The sequence below is a fragment of the Verticillium dahliae genome, genomic scaffold, assembly GCF_000150675.1.
Source record: "Verticillium dahliae VdLs.17 supercont1.2 genomic scaffold, whole genome shotgun sequence".
Classification (NCBI taxonomy): Eukaryota; Fungi; Ascomycota; class Sordariomycetes; order Glomerellales; family Plectosphaerellaceae; genus Verticillium; species Verticillium dahliae.
Window position 1 is genome coordinate 526400 of NW_009276916.1, and position 20457 is coordinate 546856.

General features: G+C 55.8%; 8 protein-coding genes across 8 annotated transcripts; 4 read left to right on the forward strand and 4 right to left on the reverse strand.

Moving 5' to 3' along the window:
* Positions 1-1132: 1132 nt before the first annotated feature.
* On the forward strand, positions 1133-3012 carry VDAG_00975 (IBR domain-containing protein; the record flags this gene model as incomplete). The annotated part of the gene is made up of 2 exons (XM_009649861.1): positions 1133-1977; positions 2097-3012. The coding sequence occupies 2 exons, from the start codon at positions 1133-1135 to the stop codon at positions 3010-3012; spliced, it is 1761 nt and encodes a 586-aa protein (XP_009648156.1).
* Positions 3013-3298: 286 nt separating this feature from the next.
* On the reverse strand, positions 3299-4997 carry VDAG_00976 (serine/threonine-protein kinase chk1; the record flags this gene model as incomplete). Its single annotated transcript, XM_009649862.1, has 2 exons — positions 3299-4850; positions 4912-4997. The coding sequence occupies 2 exons, from the start codon at positions 4995-4997 to the stop codon at positions 3299-3301; spliced, it is 1638 nt and encodes a 545-aa protein (XP_009648157.1).
* A 646-nt stretch (positions 4998-5643) lies between these two features.
* Positions 5644-6671, forward strand: VDAG_00977 (ubiquitin-conjugating enzyme). The gene is made up of 3 exons (XM_009649863.1): positions 5644-5939; positions 6054-6386; positions 6440-6671. Exons 1-3 carry the CDS (start codon positions 5833-5835, stop codon positions 6540-6542), a joined length of 543 nt encoding a protein of 180 aa, XP_009648158.1. The 5' UTR covers positions 5644-5832; the 3' UTR covers positions 6543-6671.
* A 316-nt stretch (positions 6672-6987) lies between these two features.
* Positions 6988-7826, reverse strand: VDAG_00978 (60S ribosomal protein L31). The gene is made up of 3 exons (XM_009649864.1): positions 7676-7826; positions 7467-7541; positions 6988-7330 (listed from the first exon to the last, which is right to left on the reverse strand). Exons 1-3 carry the CDS (start codon positions 7766-7768, stop codon positions 7127-7129), a joined length of 372 nt encoding a protein of 123 aa, XP_009648159.1. The 5' UTR covers positions 7769-7826; the 3' UTR covers positions 6988-7126.
* Positions 7827-8158: 332 nt separating this feature from the next.
* Positions 8159-10237, forward strand: VDAG_00979 (regulator of G-protein signaling domain-containing protein). The gene is made up of 3 exons (XM_009649865.1): positions 8159-8699; positions 8754-9450; positions 9503-10237. The coding sequence occupies exons 1-3, from the start codon at positions 8545-8547 to the stop codon at positions 9737-9739; spliced, it is 1089 nt and encodes a 362-aa protein (XP_009648160.1). The 5' UTR covers positions 8159-8544; the 3' UTR covers positions 9740-10237.
* Positions 10238-10450: 213 nt separating this feature from the next.
* VDAG_00980 (ACOB protein) lies at positions 10451-11391 on the reverse strand (the record flags this gene model as incomplete). The annotated part of the gene is made up of 3 exons (XM_009649866.1): positions 10451-11030; positions 11086-11303; positions 11359-11391. 3 exons carry the CDS (start codon positions 11389-11391, stop codon positions 10451-10453), a joined length of 831 nt encoding a protein of 276 aa, XP_009648161.1.
* Positions 11392-13970: 2579 nt separating this feature from the next.
* On the forward strand, positions 13971-17566 carry VDAG_00981 (copper-transporting ATPase RAN1; the record flags this gene model as incomplete). Its single annotated transcript, XM_009649867.1, has 2 exons — positions 13971-14098; positions 14158-17566. The coding sequence occupies 2 exons, from the start codon at positions 13971-13973 to the stop codon at positions 17564-17566; spliced, it is 3537 nt and encodes a 1178-aa protein (XP_009648162.1).
* A 363-nt stretch (positions 17567-17929) lies between these two features.
* On the reverse strand, positions 17930-19926 carry VDAG_00982 (sporulation protein RMD8; the record flags this gene model as incomplete). Its single annotated transcript, XM_009649868.1, has 3 exons — positions 17930-18414; positions 18467-19835; positions 19894-19926. 3 exons carry the CDS (start codon positions 19924-19926, stop codon positions 17930-17932), a joined length of 1887 nt encoding a protein of 628 aa, XP_009648163.1.
* Positions 19927-20457: the final 531 nt, after the last annotated feature.

Genomic DNA, 20457 nt, shown 5'->3' on the forward strand with positions numbered 1-20457 from the left:
CCCAGCATGCCGTCCGAGCACGGCGTAGAGTAACCAGGCTGCGTTCAGCACACTGAAAGGGGCCGTTTGGCAGCTTGCATAGTTTCGCACAATGGAATCATTCGATCATGTAAGAGGAATGGTGATGAAGGGCTTGCGCCGCGAGTGACATGTGACTGGTTCGTGAATCTTTGACTACCATGGTGGATCGTACAAAGGGTTTACACGGGGGAATTTGCGTGGTAGTCTCTAGTGACGAGGTTGTCTGTCTCCTGGTTTCTCCTAGTCAGGCCATGCATCTTTCTATTGTGCCGGCTAAGATAGATATCCTTGACAACATGCATCAAATCATGAAGGCTTTCCACGCCATTTGTACCTGACGCACACGAGTGTTAGGAAGCCGGGTTTTCTAGTCTTGATTACCATCAAAATCTCATCATCATTGTCTTTTGAAACTGTCTGTGAATGGGCAGACGCTTCACAAAAAAATCGACGACAGTGAAGATCTAGTCGTAGCGAAATGAACATCATCCTGCATCTTTCTTCATGCAATCGAGAGTATCACTTAGAAGCTTACCTGTTGTTCACCATCGGCCACGTCTTGCTGTCTTTATGACTTGTGTGTAGTAGGAATGACTGCGATCGGCCCGCGGAGCTCATTACTGTTGCTTTTCCCAGTCGTTTACTCAACAGCGCATTTCTGGGTTGTCGCCGCGGCGACACATATGTGATCACGAACAGGTGCATCGCTTTTCCTTTCCACGACGACCGCGAAGCAAGAGGTCTAGGGTCTTCTATGTAATTCCGGCCGCTGCCTTGGCTTCATTCCCAACCACTGCTGTCCTTTTCTTCAACGCTGCGTCCTCTTCCTGCTGATTTTTCCTGGCTGCTGCTCCGGTTCCTGGCACGCCTCTCTGTTCTTACAGCTGACTTGGAGCTCTCGGTTGATGCAGGAATCTCCGAAATTCACAGCCTCGGCCGTGATACACAGCAGTATATTTGTTAAAGGAAAGCCTTCCTTAACCAAGAGACAGAGACAAGAACAAGTACCATCGGAGCACACTGATCCAGACAACAGAGTCAAGCATTGCAAGCAAGAGTACCAAGCACAACAAAAAACGGAGAGCAGGTAAAAAAGCACGTCCAACACAGCATGAGTCGTCTGGAGGACCTCGACGAGGAGGTCCTGGCCATTGTGCTCAGGTCTGGACTCATCAATCTCAACAACCCCGGCACGCAATACGAAGTCTCTCAAGCCATCGACACGGCTCTCGGGATCGCTAGCGATGAGCAGATCAACATTGCCATAATGAGGAGCGTGCAGAATCAGGTGCGCGCCTCTGCTTCGACTTCTGCCACCACGACTGAGCCTCCTGCCGCGGAAAGGGACACGGAACAGCCCACCTGGATCGCTGAAGCGGAGAGGAAGAGAATACTGGCCCATCTCCAGGCCGTGGCCGACTCCGGTGACGAAGCTGACGAAAGGAAAGGACGTGATACGGGCGACGTGTGCTCCATCTGCCTTGAGGCCACGGACCCTGACAGACAGATCAAGTTGCCGTGCGGTCACGTCTGGTGCAAGAAGTGTCTCTGCCGACAGCTCGTCAGCGGTCTGGGTCCCGGTGCCGTCTGGCCGCCCAAATGCTGCGACCCGCTCGACGAGTCGACGATCGCCTGGCTGGACTTGCCCGACGTGCTGCGCCTCTGGCTGCAGGCCCGACAGCAGAACGAGACACCCGTCGGCGAGCAGATTCATTGTGCCCGCCCGGCTTGTGGCGAGTTCATCCCGGCGAGGCCCGGTGAGCAAACAGATGCCACCTGCCTGGTCTGTGGCGACAACACATGCCGTGCCTGCCGCCGAGCCTCACATCCAGGACGGCCCTGCACTGAAGAGGCGGAGGATGAGATGCTCAAGGATCTCATGGATGAGAAGGGGTGGTCGAGCTGCCCCCGGTGTAGTCGGATCATCGAGCTGACTGCCGGCTGCAACCACGTAACGTAAGTTCACCCTGGTTGCCTTTTATCCCCTGGTGTCATCATGAAGTTTATATCCCGGGGGGGGGGGGGGCTTTTCTGTTGATTCAATGATGAAATGGAGACTGATTGTATCATTGCAGATGCCGCTGCGGCGCCGAGTTCTGCTTCCTTTGCGGAGAGCCGTTCCGTTTCACGCACCAGTGTCCACGATACGGCAACGGCCGGGGACAGCGCGTGCCGGTACGCGAGCGCCGTAGTCAATATCACCAGAGACAGGAAAACGAGGACAACAGAGCGAGCGAAGCCCGACAAGAAACACAAGAGCCGGACCGCGGAGGCCGTCGTTTCGATGATATTCCATGGAACTTTGGGCCCTTCCAGGCGTACGCAGTCGACGAGACGGAGCTGAGATCCGCGTGGAGGCCTGAGGAGGCTCGTCGACGCATGCAAATGATCAATCAAATGTTGATGGAAGACGATTTCGAGAACAGCTCAACGCCAAACCGGCCCTGGCCTGGTAGCTTCGTTCGACGCATGCAAATGATCAATCAAAGATTGACGGAAGATGATTTTGAGAACAGCTCAACGCCAAGCCGGCCATGGCCTGCTAGCTTCGTCCCACAACCTGGCCTTGGCAGCCGGAGGCCGTCATCTCGTTCCATGCAGCCGAGTACCACTGTGGTAGATCCTTTCGGCAACTCGTGGGCCCAGAACACTCCCTTTGCTCCATTGACTCAACATACAACTGCCGATCAAGACGAGGAAGTCGGAGGACGCCGGGGCAGAGGCCGGAGGCCGTCCCCCTCCCGGCGCCCCTGGATAGGAATACCCCGGCCAGAACTTTTCCCCCCGCTACCTCGCCCGGCACGTGCGGCTCTCTCGAGGCAGACGGCCCGGGCCTCGACCGGCGCAGCACCTGAAGGTCTCGAACAAGGTAATTCACAAAGCCAGCAACAAGGCAGATCCCCTTCGGCTTCACGTTCCCCACGCTCTACACACCGCACGTATGGACAGCCACCGCATGGCAGGGAATTTGAGGACCCCGCTGATCGCTAGGTCTTATTCTTCTGCTGCTGCATTGACGGAAGAGCAGGGACGGACCGCGAGGATGACAACGTTTGAGTTACCACAATTATAGCGGGTTATTTGTCAGATCACTGTATGGAAGCGGCGATACACTTGAAAGGGAAGGGTTTAAAACTACTGATTCTTAACTTCTTCGGGTATCCTTCCTGTCGTGAATTGATATTGTAGTTTTGATTCTGAAAATGGGCCCGCTTGGATCCGCCTGTGAAGAAGACCGCAAGAAGACCCTGATGCCTCCTTTCAACAGGTCCCTCTCCTATGCGTCCGGGACGTAGACAACATCCTTGCACAGTACGACCACCTTTTTGAAGAAGCGACGCCACTCGAGAGGGTCGCCCTTGATTTTGACGAACCGCACGTCCAGAAGTTCCTGATCGTCAGGCAGCTGGTGACGGTGGACCTGAATCTCGCCGTGAAGGCTCTGCTTGCGACCGTCTAGGGTACGGACGCGGACGGTGGCGACGTGTTCTGCGTACAAGCTTGGCGTCACGGGAGGTGAGGGAACGCCAAGCTGATGGAGGGCATCGCCGAGCACTTGCACGAGGAGCTGCGGCGACATGTGGGAGAAGAAGCGCGTCAGAGACTCGGCTGGTACAATGTCGCGGAACTGGCGCGCAGCCTGGGTCAGGGTCAAGGGGATGCCAGGGTTTTGTGAGAATTGGCTCATCGTGGGCTCATCGACGAGATGGTCTAACACCTGGCTACGACCGTTTGACTTGGGGAAGGTGCTGGTGTCACTACGCAACGCTGGCTGTGTCGAAGAGATGGCCATGGAGCCAACGGAACGCAGGGCAGGGCGTTCATAGTCCCAGTCTATGTCGGTAATGTGTGTTTCAGGTTGGGTAGACGAAAGCTTGTCCGGTACGCCTGAGCCGTCAATGTCCATGGAGTCGCCCGCGGTTGATGAGAGTAGTTGGGAGGGCCGCTGGCTGAAATCGATGCGTAGGTTCTGCAGCATTTGAGTGGCCAAAGTGAGCGGGTCAGCGACCTTGCCGTCCCCGGTCATCAACGTGTTGTTTCTCGTATACCAAGGGTGCTGGCGTATTTTGCTGAAGGAAAATCGGCTTGCGGGGTCGACGCTCATCATGCCGCGGAGGAGTGAAAGCACCTCAGCAGGGAGTCGATCCCAAAGGGCATCTGTGCTGCGACCCTTGGTTCGGAGGTACTCTTGATACTCCCAGCTGCCCTTAGATGGCTCATCCCATGGAGTGTTGCCCACCAACAAAACGAAGAGGATCACACCGCACGACCAAATGTCTACGAGATCTGGCGAGTATTTGGCTGTTGCTTTTCCGTTCTTATCGGAGCGGCCACAGGCAAGAATCTCCGGAGCGATGTAAGGAGGGCTTCCGCACAGGGCCGAGCTGGTCTTGCGTTGCCCCTTGTACTCAAACATGGTCGCCATGCCAAAGTCTGCGAGCTTGAGATTTCCCGTTTCAGAGAGGAGGATGTTCTCTGGCTTCAGGTCTCGGTGGGCGACGCCTTTGGAGTGCATAAAGCTCACGCCGCTGACGAGCTGGAGGAAGTAGATGTGTGCAATGTCCTCAGAGACACCAACATCGGCCTCAATCTTGTCGAACAAGTCTCCGCCCTCGGCGAATTCCATGGCGATCCATCGCCAGATGTGGTCTTCTCCTGTGGCGAACCACTCTATGATGTTGGCGTGCTGGCCAACATGAGAGTGAAGGGAGACCTCCATCAGCATCTGCTTGGCAGAGACGCGGCCTTGGCGGACAGCATAGTCCTTGTGGATGAGCTTGACAGCAAAGATTGGCGATGTTGTATCGAGGGGTATGGCCTTTTTGATGCTATTCAACGTTAGATCTCTGTTGCGTTCACGGGGAGCCAGAAGGCGGAGACAAGACGCACGATGCATAGGCTCCCCGTCCAATAGTTTTGGACACGATCCTGAAGGGCAGGTTATTGGGGAGAGGGTCTAATTGGGACTGAGCCATTGTGAATTAGTCGATTGCCAGCCCCGTCACCTCGAGATGGTTATGTGTGATGGTTCTAGGTACACGACATTTCGATCAAGCAAGTGGGATGGTGTTGAGACGGTGAGTGCACTGATGACTGCCTTCAGGTACCCAGGTACCTAGGCAAGTAACTTGCGCACCATCAACGGGGACCAAAAGTGGAGGCCAGGGATGCCTGATAGGCTGTTGTGAACAGTCTATATCCCGTCGCTGCCTGGGCTGCATGTCTGGCTGGCGATATGATTCAGGAGAGAGGAAGGTGCGTGCAAGTAAACAACAAGAAAAAAAAAAAGCCCCTCACCATGCTGGCGGCATTCAAAGTGGTACACAGAACCGCGTCCTGAACGCGTAAAGAGGTTGCACGAGTGGTGTTTGGGCATTCGTACACCAATTCGAAACAACCCCGCCTCACGCGTCTTAGCGTATCTATTGGCTGGCAGAGCCCCCAATCGCGGTTGCCCCGGGCGGGTGACTGCTGGTTGCAGTAAACACCGCCTCGCCAAGCCCACCGAGCCTCAGCACCTCAGCAGCTCCCTTTCTGACCTGATTCAACCAGCACTGACTGACCGAATTACAATACGCTCAGTAGCATCTCTGACTTCCATTTTCTGCTTCCACATTCTTCCTACACAAACACCCGCCATTCAGAGACTTCTACATTCGCCTACAACGCCCATTGCCCCTCTTCCCCAGGCACAAAACTGGACTTATCCTCCTGTCTTTGTCCCCCCCCTGTCGTCGAAACACCATTACCGGCTGTTGCATCCAGGGCCACACTATCCATACCCACCAACTCTTTCACACCACCGCAGCCATGGACTTTGCAGCAGAAGACAGCCAGAACGCCGCTCCTGGTAGCATCCAGCAGGCCAAGCTCAGCACAGCCCGCAAAGGCCCCGATGCGGGAAGCGTTACCAAGAGGTACGTAGCTTCGCGAAAGGGCGGCAGGACCACCAACGCCCCGACGCTCCTTGGTCCTAGGCTTTACGCTTGTCGGTGCTGGATCTCGTGCTAACCTGATTACCTCTGTCACAGGTTGCAGACGGAGCTGATGCAGCTTATGACCTCGCCCGCGCCTGGCGTGTCCGCTTTCCCGTCAGCCGACGGCAACCTCATGAGCTGGACAGCTACCATTGAGGGACCAGATGACACCCCCTACGCTGGCCTCACCCTCAAGCTGAGCCTCGCCTTTCCCAACAACTATCCTTACGCTGCGCCTACTGTCCTCTTCAAGACCCCCATCTACCACCCCAACTTTGACTTCTCCGGTCGAATCTGCCTCGACATTCTCAAGGACAAGTGGACCGCTGCATACAACATCCAGACCGTCCTCCTCAGCTTGCAAAGCTTGCTGGGTGAGCCCAATAAGTAAGCCTCACCATGCTGCGAGACTTGGATGAACATGCACTGACACCACGAAGCTCTTCACCTCTCAACGGCGAGGCAGCCGAACTGTGGGACAAGGACATGGAGGAGTTCAAGCGCAAGGTCCTAGCCCGTCACCGTGACGTCGAGGACGAATAGGTGTTGTTTTGTTTTTGAAACGAGAGGGAAGGCATTATACCCGAGCACAGCAAGGTGGGAGTCTTCTTTGTATCGCATGAATGAAATAATGGCTTGTTTGGAACTGCGTTGCAGTTTCAAATTCTTGAACTGGCATAGCACTGCATGTGACATGGGTATGGGCGAGGAGGGGCATGGAGGAATGGCGAAGCAACGAATCTGTTCGCTCAAGGGCAGACGTATAGTCGGTAGCAAAGCTACTGAGCAACTTGTAACACCATCGATCAAATGACCGACCGACCAACACCCCTACCATCGCTGCCCAAATCCATCCGTTCCACATCGTCTAGAATTTCGACCCCGCATGTCATTTCACTTTTAACCCCGGGTTCATCATATCGGTCGTCGAACCTATCCAGGGCCAGTCATCGGATTGGCTGGTTGTGGACGGTGGAAGAAGGATTTTCGTTCGGATTCGTCGGGGAATCAAGCCTCTCTCGCATTTCCTCTGAAGTAATCGTGGTGGTGGGAAAAGCTAAAGACCCATACAACTCCTTAATGCCGATGCCGCCCTTGTTTGAACCATTGCCATAGAGAGGAAAATTTTACTCCTCGACGACAACCGTCGGGAGACCCTTGGGGTTCTTGACGTTGACGGCCTGCACGTAGCTGTAAAGCTTCTCCTTGGCGCCGTCCTCGTCGTTTCGCCTGCGCGAGATGCGGACGCGGAGCCTGTAAGGAACGCCCTTAATACCCTGCTCCCAGACCTTCTTGTTCAGTTGGGGGTCGAGGCGGACATCGGTGGTGCCCTGCGTGACATGTTAGTTTTTCGGCGGGCCAAATAGTCGAGTTGGTTCCTTGTCGTCCACTTCTGCCTCCAACCCTTTCTGTCTCTTTGTCTGTCGGGCCGGAGGCAGTCGTAGGCGCGGAATAGTTGGCACGTACCATGGACTTGGTGGCGAAGAGCTTGATCTGCTTGATGGCCTGGGGAGCACGCTTCTTGAAGGTCTCGCCGTGGAGCTGTTGAAAACAAAATGTCAGCGTTGGGTTCCAACTGTGCACTGAAATAATCTCCTCTTCCTAGACCTGCTCAAGCCATCGTCGGCGGTCCCGTCTTGGAGTTGTGCGGTTTGGTTGCGGTGGTGTCTACTAACGCGCTTGTGCATGTGGATGGTGTACTCGCGAGCGACAACGTCCGCGATGGCGGAGCGCTGCTTGCCGCCGGTCTTCTTCTGCTTGGTCGACATCTTGGACGATTCCTCGTGGTTGTCGCTGGTTCAGGGCTTGTCGAGGAAGTTGGGCGTTGGGCTGGCGAAGGTCCAGGTCTGGAGTCTGAATTCTGGCAAAGTGGAAAACCGAACAAAATCCTGTGTGCAGGCGCAAAAAAGCCCTAGCGAGCCAATCAAATTGGCCACTTGCGGGCCGGACTGTGGTGGGTGGTTGCACGTGACTCGGCGCATCAACAGACAAAGCATGCCCCCACTCTGCTCAGATGAGCGATGCCGACAAGGGGCATGACAGGGCCCAGTACGTACCGACCCTGGGTCCCACCCCCCAACCGCAGCCGCCGGACGCAGCAATCCATCTCGTCTCAGTCTGCCTGGCGTCAACGACCTGGCGAGTGATCTGCTGTTGTTGCCGTTTCCATGGCCCGCATCGTCACATTCCTGCGACTGCCGTCAACCACAACCTCAACGAAGACGCCCTCTTTTTGCGCTGAGCGCATTCGCAACACTTCCGCTCTTTCGAAACGATCACAATAGTCGACGGACCAGGAGCAATTGGCCGATACGAGTTCGCGTCGCACAGGGGGTTTGGTTCGCCAGGAAACAACCGTTTCTGCCCATCGCGATCTCATCAATCGCACAGAGCATTCTCTTCACCACTATCACCTCTACCACGCCTGCCGAACCGATCTTCGACTTTCGCTCTTCAGCATACGTGAAGCACACACGCTTGAACGACCATCGCCGCAGCTTGAGCATCCCCAATCATCATGGAAGACACACATCCCGACCCGGCAATGGCGACGCCATCACCACAGCCCGACTACGGCCGGAATAGGCTTCCGACTCTCTTCGAGGTGCTCAGCCGTCGTACTCTGCCGCCCGTCGACCTCTTTTCCTTCTACATCTACATGCGTGATCAACAACGATCCGTTGATTACCTTGACTTCTGGTTCGTCGGGACCTACGATTGCCTTCCTGGGATGAAATACTGACCCAGTTGCAGGCTTGATGTCGCTCAGCACATGTCACTATGTCGCCATTATGTCCGTGAACTCCGCCGTTCTGTTCTAGTTGGCACGCCGGAGTTGGAGAAAGCCGGTTCCAAGCGTTCCTCGGCCATCCTCGAAAGTATGGGCGACATGACCAACATAGGTATTGGAGCCGGCCCATCCATGTACGCAACGGAAAAGGAGAAGGACCAGGACGCCCAAATGTCTGCCTACCTCCGTGAAGACCAGATCCAGGACTCGCCACAAAGCAGCAATGATCGCCGCAACAACAGCCGGCCCAGTCCAGCATTCAGCACTCCTCGCGACGTCACGTCCGACTCCAACTCGCCTGGCCACACAGTTGCCCGCCAGGATATTCGTGCCTCAGCGGAGAAGATCCTTTACACCTTCCTCCTTCCCGGTGCGGAGCGCGAAATCACTCTACCTGGCAGCATCACCCAAGATGTCACGTCAGCCATCGAAGAGTTTGGGAGGGATGACCCAGAGGTGTTTGACGTAGCTAAGGACTATGTCTTCCAGGCTATGGAGCGGGATGCCTTCCCTGGTTTCCTACGCATGAAGGCGCTTGGAAATCTTATTCCGCCAACACTGGTTATGCGTCTCATTTTTGGTCTCGTAGCAATGTTCGGTGCCTTCTGGACGGCCTTCGTCCTCATCTTCCTTGACAGGAGCCGACTTACCAGATGCTGGGTAAGCAATGAGCGTACCAACTGCTGTGACAACTTTTGCTAACCTCTGCAAGCTGATCCTGCCATTTACCTTGGGTGTTTACTTCCTCGCATCATACCAGTACTCTCTCGATCCCGTCCTCGCTCTCATTGGCTTGAGCGAGTACACGCCTTTCAACTTCTCCCGCGTTCGTGAACCATACGTCCGCACGCTACTCGCCAAACGAGCCATTATGGTTCTTGCCGTCACTATTCTGATCGATGCTGCCCTCTGCGTACTCTTCATCCTGGTTCCAGGCAAGAGATTGTAGATCCAGGAGTAAGCCAGAGCCTGTATCAGCAGAAGCCTGGGGCGCGGCTGGCAGGCCGGGGACTTGACGAACGTAATGATATTCCAAGGCGTAAAGGATTCGAGCGGGGCTTACGGATTTGCTTTTACTTCTTACTCTTCTTCATCGAGGATAACACACTTCGCACTTTGCTTTCCAGTCTCTCCCTTTAGGATACCACGTGGTCGATAAGGATGGGTGGCATGCAGATGGTAATTGTATGGATTAGGCTGGCTGGCACTGATCCAGTTTGGCACCATCGACCCATTGGTCGAGCGATTCACATCGTCTTTCTTCTGTACTTGGACCATTTGAGATGTTACAGGCATGTATCATCACCAACAACTTTCTGTCTTGTGTGTAACTGCCTTTTTTGTAAAAGGAAGTGCACGACGGCCCTTGATCCTATTTGTATATGAGAGCAACGAAGCCTGCGAGCCAGGCCCTTAGTCCCTGGAGAATCGGACACTTTCAAAACAAGAGAGCAAAAATCATAAATTCCGTGTCTCATTACCGTGTCGTGCCCGCTATTGCTGTTGGACCCTCGTGATAGGATGCCGTCTGCCTTGGTGAAAGCATGCATGAAAACGCCTCTTTGCCGCCTGGTCGGCACAGTTTGCCTAGTCGGCACAATTTGTCTCTCCCATTCGCACCCCGCAACACCGGTGATGATCCCACGTCGCGCTAGAACCCCTACAGCTTGCGACGACTGGCCCGCTTCTGCTCCTCCTCCTCGAGGTCGAGGTCCATGGCCTCCTCGTCCTCCTGATCGGCCGTCTCCATCAGATTGCTCCCACGCTTGCTGAGCACCCTGGCGCGCTCCCGCATGCTGTGGCCGGCGCGGCGCGCAGCGTCAGTAGCGCCGCTCAGGAAGCCGCCACTGGCCCCGCCGGCCGAGTGCTTCGTCTCGGCGACGAGCTCGGCGAGCCGCTCCTCGCGAGCGCTAGCGTGGCGCTGTCTGCGGGCGGCCTCGGCGCGGATGGCGGCGGTCTCGGCGTCAATGTCGTGGAGGGTGGCGGCGCAGCGATCGGACCAGGGGAGCAGGGCGTCCGAGAGGGCAGGGATGGAGTCGGGCGCGAGGTCGCGCAGAGGGTCCAGGGCGGTGACGTGGGCGTGCTGGCGGGCGGGATCGAGGGTGGCCTGGATGAGGCCGGCGTAGATGGCCGAGGTCACGAGGGCCTCGAGGGCGCGGGTGTCGGGGCAGAGACAAAGCGGATTGGAGACGGGGGTAGGCGAGATTGGTGCGGTCGCGGGCCAGGGTGAGGAGGGAGAGCTGGCGGAGCTTGAGGGCCTGGCTCTCACTCAGGTCGGGCAGCGACTGGGAGGACTGCTGCTGCTGCCTCTGGTAGTCGGCGTAGGTGCCATAGGAGAAGATGCGGAGTAATGTGAGGTATGCGGCGTGTTCGGCAGACTGGGCGAGGCTCTGGATCTGTGGCGTCTGAAGCAGCTCTGTGAAGAGAAATGTATTCGGATTGGAGGTCGCACGGGTGACAAGATCTGCGGCAGCACGAGGGGAGCTCGCTGACTTGCTGAGGGCCAGGAAAGGCTATGCAAGGTTAGCGAGGTGCCTCGAGGAGATGGGCGTGTGGAATGGCGATTACCTCCAACGCATTCAGAGCTTTTGTCTGCTCCATGGCTGAAATAGGCTGTCGAGGGAGGTAGGTCTCGGGGGGTCAGAACGTATATTGGTAGCCTCGCCGAAGGGCTGACGAGGCTGACAGCTCTGAAGCAGCGCCTGGACACGAGCCTCAAGGAGCCAGAGCAAGTAGCTGTCGCTTCTGTGCCAAGGTTGATCGTCTAGCCGGCGTGACAGGGAATGTGTCGATTGACGGAAGATCGTAGCCGGGAGCTGCTCAGAAGTTTGTGGAGTCGTTTGTTTCCGCGAGTCTGAGCCTGGAGGGTTCCTGGTATCAGATCTGTTTGAGCATGGGACCGTGATGTTGAGGCGGCAAGAGGTCCGTGGTTGTTTGGACAAAGGCTAGTTAGTGAGCACAGTGATCCGCGCGGGGCAGTCGAACTGCAAGTGGATCTATCTAGCATTCACTGGAGGCTAAGATGCTGGAGCTTGTCGTTAATCGATAAGGAGCTCATCAGTGTCATTCATTACCTCAGCATTTCGTGCGTCTCTTGCATCTGCGCCAGCCCGACTTTTGCCAGCATCAATATCTGGCCATCATCGTACGATACTCAAAGCATGCCAACCGGCTGCCACGCAATTTGGTTACCAGCTTCTATATCCAGAAGATGTGATATCGAAGACAGATCGCCAGACGGCCAGAGACAGCGATGACTGCAATTCTCCCGACTATTCCTCAATGCGTTGATTGATTTGCCGATGAAGAAAGAAAAAGTCCCTTTTAATTGCTGTCTCGGAATAGCGATGACGTGTAACAATCAAACTTGAGCAGTTTTCACTCCTGGAGATGGAAGTGCTCACTTCTGATTGCGATCGTAGCATTTGTATAAACTATTTGTATGGCGTGCTTGCGCTCTCGATGCCCTCATCATGCCTTCTACGGTAGTACGGCATTGCATCTCGTACCCTGTCAGCCCTGGAACGGTAAACGAAACAGGCGGGACGCAGACGTATGGGGGTGGCAACGGGTTGAGAGGTTAGCGGGTGATTCGGCTTCAAACTTAGCCTGATCTATTGAACTCAGCAGCTGGTAGCGCAACTCAGCTGTTGCTTCAGACGAGAAGCTGAGACAGCCTTGGACACTCGATACTTCTGCCGCGTGTTGGCACCTGAGGCTGCGCCATCCAACCTGAGCTTCCTTTGAACAATGTGGTCTGGGCGCTTGCTTTCTTGTTAGAATTCGGAGCCGTGCCTGCCGGTGCTGACCTGGACGGGACCATCGGGACGAGAAGGAGGGTCAGCAGACGGACAGCGTAACGCTGTGTCACTCGATTTTGAGCACGGGAGCCAACGAAGGGAAGGCTCCGTGTAAACGGTTCACGAGCACGAGGGCGTCGGTCGAGCAAAATCAAAAGCAAGGCATTCTAACATCTATCGGCAATCTATCGCGGAGTCAAGGCATGCGATGCTCGTTTCTAGAGGACGAGCCAACGCAGCCAATACAGCGCATAGAAGGGACAGACAACGCACCCACCCCACGCACGGCACGCCTTTACGCCTTTACGCCGTGGGAGAAGATGCTGAGTGGAGCCTCCTCCCCCCAAGCAGCTCGGACATTGCTAGGACCAAGGTGCGCCACCAGGAATCGCAGTGCGTCTGATTGGAACAAGTCTCGATTGGCCCAAGTCCTTTCAGGAAGCTGGTCAGAAGTATCGCCGTATCCCCCGGCATGTCGCAGGTTGCAGGCGCTGATCCTGGCCGCCGAGGACCCAAGACAAGCGCCCCCCCCCTCCCCCCACACCCCTAGATTCATCGAGCACAGGTACCTTACCCTGGTAGCTATCCCACCACCGCCTACCAGCACGCGCTATCGTCTTTTTACAGTGGGTGATGACACGCCGCTCAGGGCCCCTCGTGCCCATCTTCGGGGGCTACCACCGTAGGTACTCTAGCAGTCTAGGTACTTATTCACAGAAGAGGGGACGATAGTCTGGGACCCCTGCCCCTTGGCACGATGATGGAAAGGGCCGGTGGATGTCGATGCTGCACGTCTCGGTGCGCCGTTTCGCTGACAAAAACCCACCACCCGCCGACCTTCCGTATTCTGTCATCCTTCTTCCCGCCTGCTGGTTCGTGGTGTTGCATTTGTCGCCTCTGTCCTCTCCTCTTGCAGTGGCTTGGCTTCCAATCGGTCACCCTCAGTATATTTCTAAATACCCCCAACCTATTCTCCGTTCGCCTCCCCCCTTCTCCTTCTGGAAGCCGGTCTTCTGGGTCTCGAGAACTATCGTCCCTTTTCTGCCAGTCAGTGCTTGTTGCTGTTGCGCTTTGCTTACGAAATTGTCGTCGCTGCCGCCATCTCGTCGTCTCAGCCTCCTCGACTCGAGGACGACGATTGACATTGGCGCCAAGCCGAGCTACGCCGAGTCCATCTATCCCACGACCGAAATCAATAGTAATGAGTCTGCACGCAACAGTGTAGCATAGCACAGCAATACACCCACGCAGTCGCGGCCATCTGAGATCCCCCGCCCAAGGCCCTCCACCCATTCTCTTCGAGACCCTTCTCCAGAAGCGACCTCGACTCCCGAACGGCGGCACCCTATCCCGCCAACAACACTCCAAACGCGTCCAAACATGGCGCCCGCCTACATCAAGGTCCCACCGAGGGAAGAGGAGAGTGGCAGACGATCAACGTCGTCCGGCCTCATCGTACCCAACACGGCGCATATGGCGACAACAACTCTCCAGGTTGGGGGCATGACGTGAGTCCCTTGATATACGCTCTCTCTCGGTTAGTCGCAATATACTTACGCGCAGTCAGATGCGGTGCCTGCACCTCGGCCGTCGAATCCGGCTTCAAGGGCGTCGAAGGCGTTGGAAATGTCTCCGTGAGCCTCGTCATGGAGCGCGCTGTTGTCCTCCACGATCCCCAGCACATCTCGGCCGAACAAATACAACAGATTATTGAGGACAGAGGGTTTGACGCCGAAGTGCTGGCGACGGACCTGCCCTCACCCATTCTCAACCGCCACGCTGTGGACGAGGCGGCCTTTGACGATGACGACGATGAAGATTTGATGTCTACAACCATAGCCATCGAAGGCATGACTTGTGGAGCTTGCACATCAGCCGTCGAGGGAGGCTTTAAGGATCTTCCTGGGCTCAAATCTTTCAGCATATCACTTCTTTCTGAACGCGCTGTTATCGAGCACGACCCTACTCTTTTAACCGCCGAGCAGATCGCCGAGATCATCGAGGACAGAGGCTTCGGTGCCGAGATCCTCGAAAGCAACAAGATACAGCCAGAAAGGAAGTCGAAATCCGGTGCTGGCTCTACGAGTACCATCGCCACAACGACGATCGCAATAGAGGGCATGACCTGCGGAGCGTGCACGTCCGCAGTCGAGGGTGGCTTCACAGACGTCGACGGTGTCCTCAAGTTCAACATCAGCTTGTTGGCTGAACGTGCCGTCATTACTCACGATACATCCAAGCTTTCCGCAGATAAGATTGCTGAGATAATCGAGGATCGTGGTTTCGGCGCTGAGGTTCTCTCTTCTCAGTCTGATATCTCAGACCACTCCGGCGCCAACTCGACCGTCCAGTTCAAGGTTTATGGCAATCTTGACGCCACCTCTGCTCTTGCCCTCGAAGCGAAGCTTGAATCTCTCTCCGGTGTCAAATCAGCTACTCTCAAGCTGGCTTCTTCGCGACTCACCGTTGTCCATGTACCCGCTCTGATTGGACTACGAGCCATCGTCGAGGCAGTTGAATCTGAAGGCTTGAATGCGCTCATGGCAGACAGCGACGACAACAATGCACAACTTGAATCGCTCGCCAAGACGCGAGAAATCAATGAGTGGCGAAGAGCGTTCAGACTGTCGCTCTCATTCGCGATACCTGTCTTGCTCATCAGCATGATCATCCCAATGTGCTTACCATCTCTCGACTTTGGCGGCTTGGAAATCCTGCCTGGTCTTTTCCTCGGCGACTGTGTCTGCATGGCCCTCACGATCCCCGTCCAGTTTGGCATTGGAAGGCGATTTTATATCTCTGGCTGGAAGTCCATCAAGCACGGCTCCCCAACCATGGACGTCCTCGTCATCCTCGGAACTTCATGCGCCTTCTTCTTCAGTGTCACGGCCATGCTGGTTTCCATATTCTTTTCCCCTCACTCTCGGCCCAGCACCATCTTTGACACGAGCACCATGTTGATCACTTTCGTCACTCTCGGTCGTTACTTGGAGAACAATGCGAAGGGCAAGACGTCAAAAGCACTGTCGCGTCTCATGTCGCTCGCGCCATCCATGGCCACCATCTACGCCGATCCTATTGCCGCCGAGAAGGCTGCTGAGAGCTGGGACAACGCAGCGCTGGTTGAACCCAAGACACCAAATCGCGATGGTTCGGCGGCCGAGGAGAAGGTCATCCCTACGGAGCTGATCCAGGTGGGCGACATTGTAATTCTTCGACCTGGTGACAAGATTCCAGCCGACGGCGTGCTGGTTCGTGGCGAGACATATGTGGACGAGAGCATGGTGACTGGCGAGGCGATGCCTGTTCAGAAGAAGAAAGGCAGTCACCTGATCGGCGGAACTGTCAATGGTCACGGCCGTGTCGATTTCCGTGTTACGCGTGCCGGCCGTGACACTCAGCTCAGCCAGATTGTCAAGCTCGTACAAGAGGCACAGACAACCCGTGCGCCTATCCAGCGACTGGCCGACACACTCGCCGGCTACTTCGTTCCCATGATCCTTATCCTTGGCTTGATGACATTCCTCGTTTGGATGGTGCTCAGCCATGTGCTCAAGAACCCTCCAAAGGTCTTCACTGAGGAGCATAGCGGCGGCAAGATCATGGTGTGCGTCAAGCTCTGCATTTCTGTCATCGTCTTCGCCTGCCCCTGTGCCCTTGGCCTTGCTACTCCGACAGCTGTCATGGTGGGCACTGGCGTCGGTGCTGAGAATGGAATTCTTGTCAAGGGTGGCGCAGCTCTCGAAACCACCACCAAGGTAACGCAAATTGTGTTTGACAAGACCGGCACAATCACGCACGGCAAGATGAGCGTGGCCAAAGTTCAACTCGATCCCTACTGGCAAGACAACGAGTGGCGCCGACGACTTTGGTGGTCCATTCTTGGTCTTGCCGAGATGGGCAGCGAGCATCCTGTTGGCCGCGCTGTCCTCGGCGCTGCCAAGACCGAGCTTAGTCTCGATGCTGAGGGAACGATTGAAGGTAGTGTCGGCGAGTTTACGGCCGCCGTAGGACGGGGTATCAACGCTTTGGTTGAACCTGCATCGAGCACTGAGCGCCTTCGTTACCGCGTCCTGGTCGGCAATGTTCGCTTCCTGCGCGAGAACAACGTTGACGTACCCGAGGATGCTGTGGAGGCATCGGAGCAGCTCAACAGCAAAGCCAACAAGAACGCGAAGAACACGAATGCCGGCACCACCAATATCTTCATCGCTGTTGACGGCAAGTACAGTGGTCACCTTTGCCTGGCGGACACGATCAAGGACGGCGCTGCCGCTGCGATTGCCGTCCTGCACCGCATGGGCGTCAAGACGGCCATCGTCACTGGCGACCAGCGTTCCACTGCCATGGCTGTGGCTGCCGCCGTGGGCGTTTCGCCTGACGATGTCTACGCCGGTGTGTCCCCTGACCAGAAGCAGGCTATCGTCCGTCAGCTTCAGGAACAAGGCGAGGTTGTCGGCATGGTTGGTGACGGAATCAACGATTCTCCGGCCCTCGCGACCGCCGACGTTGGCATCGCCATGGCGAGCGGCACCGACGTTGCCATGGAAGCCGCTGATGTCGTCCTCATGCGGCCCACCGACCTCATGGACATCCCCTCTGCCCTGCATCTTGCGCGCTCCATCTTTAATCGCATCAAGCTCAATCTCGCCTGGGCCTGTATGTACAACTTAATCGGCCTCCCCTTTGCCATGGGCCTCTTCCTGCCCTTCGGCTTCCACCTCCACCCCATGGCTGCTGGTGCTGCCATGGCGTGCAGCAGCGTCAGTGTCGTCGTGAGCAGCCTGCTTCTCAAGTTCTGGTCGCGTCCTGCCTGGATGAACGACGCCCTCATCGAGAGCCGTGGCGGCCGCGCCAAGGCCTCTGGCTTCAGCCTGGTTGACAGGGTCACTGACCTGTTCAAGAGGCTGCGCACCGGCAGTAAGGAGACGGAAGGTTATGTTCCTCTTGCGGACATGAACGACCGAGACGTCTGAGGGATGCATCCATGTACTAAATCTTGTGGGCGACTTTCTTTGCGTTGGATTCTGGTGTTGGTTACTAGATTAAGACAGTCTAGATTATTTACTGCGATGTATACTTCACTTGAATCTCATCCACTTTGTATGTGCTCTCTTGTATTGCTACACGCACGGCTAGGTCAAGCCAAGTCAAAGGAAGAAAGCATGGTCCGTGGAAGACTAATGAGACTTGCGTCTAGTTGCAACATTCCATAAACCCCCGGGGAAGAAAGTCTTTTCAAAGCCAAACGCAAAACGCCACGCTCAGATCGACGCGGAACCAACCCAAGGAAGAGACAAGTCTAAAACGCCACCAAGCGCAGCAGCCAAGATGGTATCTCAGACGCCCTTGAACGTCTCGCCCACGATCTGGCTGCCGCACAGGTCCGCGTCGCCCAGCAGACGGCTCCACCGCCTCACGTCCTCGACGGTGACGTTTTTGCCCTGCAGCTCCCCGGCTAGTCCGCCGGCGCCGACATCCACCTGGGGCACGTCGAGCAGCATGCGCACGGCGGTCTCGCTGGGCTTTTTGCCGCCTTCGTCGCTGTTCTTGCTCAGCAGGATGAAGCGCAAGCCGACTTCTGTCAGTGTGACGAGGATGCTGATGACGATGAGGATGATGACGATCCAGGTGATGTAGCTCATCTTGGAGTCTGCAACCGAGTCGGAGAGGATCTCGGCTAGGTCGAGGAAGACACGGCACCGTTCGTTGAGGACCTTGATGCGGGGATCGATCTCGAGGTACTCGCGGATGGCGACGTAGAGGGGGTTGAGGGTGGGTTCCGAGTCCCAGAAGAAGTTGGGCACGTCGAGGATGTTGGATGCTGGGCAGGGTTAGCGTGATCGTGGTGTGACAGAGTCCAAAGTGATACATACAAAGGTTGATATCCACGCGACTCTTGAACAGCCGGCCGAGGATCTTGAGGATTTCGGTTCGCGTCATGTTGAGCTCGCCGGTCAGTGCGAGCCTCTTCGGCACGTGTTGTGCGTCGAGCATTGTCTCGCTCATGCGTTCTTCAAAGAGACAAAGCTTGGTGCTTTGCGCAATGGCGTGGCTGATAGAGAGCTTGATCATGTGATCGCTTCGTGGGAGTAAGGTGATCATGTCGTTGAAGATACGCGGGCGTTTTATGTTCTCGCTGTATTCAAAGTGGAATTCCTCCGTCTCAAAATCCTCCTCGTTCAACGGCCGCGTGAGAAGACTCTGGCCAGAGTCGTTCTCGGCAAAGGTCAGGTCGGCGAGAATGTCTTTCTCCTGGTTTTCGGTGAAATTCCAGAAGACAACGACACCATATGAGAAGAGAAACACTTCAGCGAACGCCTTGGCATCTGGAGCGATACGGCTCATGGGTGACAGTGAGCGGTCATCAGGACTCGTTGTATCGTTCGAGTCGCCATTCGGCTGGGACCGTCCACGATGCAGGTCCTCGAAATGCTGTTCTGAATCTCCGTTGGTGGGACTCGTGCCGGTGTAGGCGTCGTCTGGAAAGTATCCTCCCTGGTGGCCCCTCCGCTCGCTTCGCTCCATCTCAAGATCAAGCACAGTTTTGCCGCTGCCAGGCGTTTTGAGCATTGGCCGGCTCCGCACCCGGCAGCCTTCAGAGCCCGGAAGTAGAGGCAGCGCATAGATGGCGTAAAGACAATCGTCGTAGAGCTTCGTTTTGGCACCGTGCTTCTTGCGTAAGAATTCGGCCGTCGATTTCGTCTTGTACGATTGAGCAGTACAGTAGGCAGTCAACCGCGCGAGCTTTTCCTTCCGCTGCACCTTGGGCATTCTCTCGGCATAGCTCTTGCCACGAATTGGGCCCCTCTTGCGCAGCAGCTCTAGTTCTTCGTCCTTCAGTGGCCGGCTCTCTTCTTGCTCGAGTCTTTTCGCCAGTAAAGCAGCATCGTCGTCCTCGTCCTCGTCTGAGCTCTTTCTCTCGTCGATGGTTTCGGGCAACAGGACGAGCTTCTCGCTGATCTTCGTCGTTCGTGACGGCACAATCGATTGGCCGGACCTCGATTGGACAGTTGGTAGACCTCCTCCAGCTCCTGAAGAAGAAGGGATGCGGCGTGCGCCAATGGGACCGCCTGGTCGTTGGACAGGGCCGGGTCGAGGTTGACCAGAGGGTATGTCGGAAGAATATTGGAGGACATTGTCGACAGAGATGAAGCGCATGGGTGGCCGGCCTGCACCACCTGCTCCAGTATCACGGCGCTGTGCTGCAGGACGAGGCGCCGGTCTGTTGCGGGAGTCAGTCACCTGTGGTGAATGCATGGTTAGCAGTGATCAGAGCTGTCCGCAGATTTACTACACCTACCAAGACCGAGGGACCTCGTTTTGAAGGCGCCATGTCGACCTTGTGTCCAGCGGCTCTTGATTGGGATTAGGCCCTCGATTCAATCGCCAGTTCTTCTTCGATCCGATGGAGAGCATTCAGCTAGGAATTTTCGATGTGCGATGGTCCGGCTGAGCTTGACAGTTCAGTTGTCGTCAATTGGTGAACAATCGCAGTTGTTGGACGACGTGATGTGTGGGGCGCTAACCGGGATGCGGTACGTCATATCGAATGTCCATGCATTCATTGTCAATCTTATGTAAGCGGCTGACCTGGCCTCGATATCTGACAATCCCTGGAGATCCCACATGACACTGGCAACGACAGCGAATAAAAGGTTTATTATTTGAATACTCATCTGTCGTTCTTTGACTTCGCCGTTGAAGAGCTTTGAGGTTGTTCTACGCGTTGCGCAATTGATAGACTACGGAACGAGTCAAAAGTGCGTTTCGCATGAAGTGTCTAGGCGAGGAACCTTCTCAGGCGCTTAATTACTGTAGTGATCGAATCTATTGCAGTCATGTATTGCATTACTTCTGGTTTTAC

Excerpts from the sequence above, each read along its gene's own strand:
- VDAG_00977 (XM_009649863.1), top strand. The coding sequence starts at position 5,833 with ATGGACTTTGCAGCAGAAGACAGCCAGAACGCCGCTCCTGGTAGCATC. Across the intron at positions 5,940-6,053 it reads GCGGGAAGCGTTACCAAGAG|GTTGCAGACGGAGCTGATGC; the intron begins GTACGTAGCTTC and ends CCTCTGTCACAG. Across the intron at positions 6,387-6,439 it reads TTGCTGGGTGAGCCCAATAA|CTCTTCACCTCTCAACGGCG; the intron begins GTAAGCCTCACC and ends GACACCACGAAG.
- VDAG_00978 (XM_009649864.1), bottom strand. The coding sequence starts at position 7,768 with ATGTCGACCAAGCAGAAGAAGACCGGCGGCAAGCAGCGCTCCGCCATC. Across the intron at positions 7,542-7,675 it reads CCATCCACATGCACAAGCGC|CTCCACGGCGAGACCTTCAA; the intron begins GTTAGTAGACAC and ends TGTTTTCAACAG. Across the intron at positions 7,331-7,466 it reads TCTTCGCCACCAAGTCCATG|GGCACCACCGATGTCCGCCT; the intron begins GTACGTGCCAAC and ends CATGTCACGCAG.
- VDAG_00979 (XM_009649865.1), top strand. The coding sequence starts at position 8,545 with ATGGCGACGCCATCACCACAGCCCGACTACGGCCGGAATAGGCTTCCG. Across the intron at positions 8,700-8,753 it reads GTTGATTACCTTGACTTCTG|GCTTGATGTCGCTCAGCACA; the intron begins GTTCGTCGGGAC and ends ACCCAGTTGCAG. Across the intron at positions 9,451-9,502 it reads GCCGACTTACCAGATGCTGG|CTGATCCTGCCATTTACCTT; the intron begins GTAAGCAATGAG and ends AACCTCTGCAAG.